Here is a 1,780-nt window from a genome sequence, read left to right as displayed (position 1 = left end):
GGCTTCGGTGGCCCGATCCTGGTCTAGGACCGTCGTCAGATTCGGCGGCGGCTGCCACGGCCACGGCCGGGGACACGGCACAGGCGACGACGGCCACGGCACGGCGGGGACGCCGTTCTACCCTCGCACGGTCACCGGCCACGGTCACCACCGGAGCACCGCCGCGCCTGCGACGGGCCGGCGGCCGTCCGCGGTGGCCGCTCGCGCCCTGCTGCTCGTCGTGGCGGCCGCCGTAGTTCTGCTGCTGCGTCTTTGATGATCTCGTCACCCTGCATTATTTACTCGTCGGCTGTGCATATGTGTACATATCTCTCTCCACCTAGCATTCATCTGTTTTGATGATTGATATTATATATATGGATTGTTATACGTGCTGCACATCTCCACGTACACTTTATTTTACAACGATTGAAAATTGAAGCACAACATGATCTTATTTCCATAATTCACGAACGGAAAGAGATATATATATATATAATAAGCGCAGCTGGATCGGTGTTCGAGTCTAATCCACCAAAATCTTGCAGCATGGATTTCTCGACCGTGCCTAGACACATGTATTTCATTATTAAGAGGAAGTAGAAAAACATTAAACTACACTTTCAACTGTAAGCGCCGAGCTTACTAATTAAAGAGGAGGAGGACCGGAAACAAAAAAAAAACTAAAGAAAAGAGAATCGAAAGCATGGATATAGAAAAATTGCGTTTATATGGAAATGAGACGACCTGTTGCCATAATCAGATGCCGGAGCCTGGAGCCGGACAGAGTTACTCTGAATTGCTTCTATACATGCTACCATACGTAGTAGTATATATTAATACACCACCAAGATGATTTGTGCCCGAGTCAATAATAGTCATCCATCAATCCATCAGGCACCATGGATCACCGACCCAGCTGCAGGAACCCATGGCTTCCTCTGCTCCTCCTCGTCTCCGTTGTTCTCGTCCTCCTCTCTTGTGCACTCCATGCCACGGCGGACTGCAGCACGGAAATAGGCAAGCGATCGACCGCGCGCTGCTCTCACTATATAAACATCTCCCAGCAGTTTTTCTTTTTTCTTCTGACTTCTAAAGTTTGCATCGACATGCATGCAGGCACTAACGAGGCGCAGACCGACAGCGGGAACGGCGGCGACTGCCACGGCCGCAACCACACCCACAGCCACGGCCACCACGGCGGCAGTAGCGGCGGGAAAGACAAGCCCGGGACGACGCCGGCCGCCGCCTCCAACTCCAACAACCCTTGGGTCCTGACGGCAGGGGCAGCACCGCGGCCTCAAGTAGTGTCCGGGTTCACGGCAGCCACCGGCGTCATCGTCCTCGTCACTGGAGCCGCCGTTTCTTGGTCGCTTACAACTTATTAGTTTATCACTTTTCCTAAACGTGGTATGTGGTTTAGTGGTAGTTTGTGGTCAGTCGATGTGTTAGGAGTTGTTCCAGTGAGTCTTTGTATCCCTAGTTGTAGGGCGTTAATTGTTTTTGCGTTACAACATATTAATATTTTGTCCTTGTCTAACTATAAAAAAATATGAATTATTAATTATTTTTATGTCAACAAATATTAAATTTTGTCAAGTTTGTGGTTTTGTCCATCGGATTTTTTATTCTCAGATCCAAAAATTACAAATTATACCTATAGAAATTGCAACGGCTCTAATTTTAATATAAAATATATGCAATAATCGCTGGAAAGAAAGCCACAATTTAGACACCTGAATTTTAGTAACTCCCTTTATATATAAATACCCCATAATGTATGCCGATTACGATTATGATC

The 1,780-nt window shown here is 47.8% G+C and overlaps 1 protein-coding gene across 1 annotated transcript; it reads left to right on the top strand.

Moving 5' to 3' along the window:
* Window positions 1-868: 868 nt before the first annotated feature.
* On the top strand, window positions 869-1,425 carry LOC136545658 (uncharacterized). Its single transcript, XM_066537658.1, has 2 exons — window positions 869-999; window positions 1,099-1,425. The coding sequence occupies exons 1-2, from the start codon at window positions 882-884 to the stop codon at window positions 1,365-1,367; spliced, it is 387 nt and encodes a 128-aa protein (XP_066393755.1). The 5' UTR covers window positions 869-881; the 3' UTR covers window positions 1,368-1,425.
* Window positions 1,426-1,780: the final 355 nt, after the last annotated feature.

This window comes from Miscanthus floridulus, chromosome 3 (assembly GCF_019320115.1).
Source record: "Miscanthus floridulus cultivar M001 chromosome 3, ASM1932011v1, whole genome shotgun sequence".
NCBI classification, from domain to species: Eukaryota; Viridiplantae; Streptophyta; class Magnoliopsida; order Poales; family Poaceae; genus Miscanthus; species Miscanthus floridulus.
The sequence above is the reverse complement of the archived record's forward strand: the minus strand, read 5'-3'. Positions and strand labels throughout refer to the sequence as shown.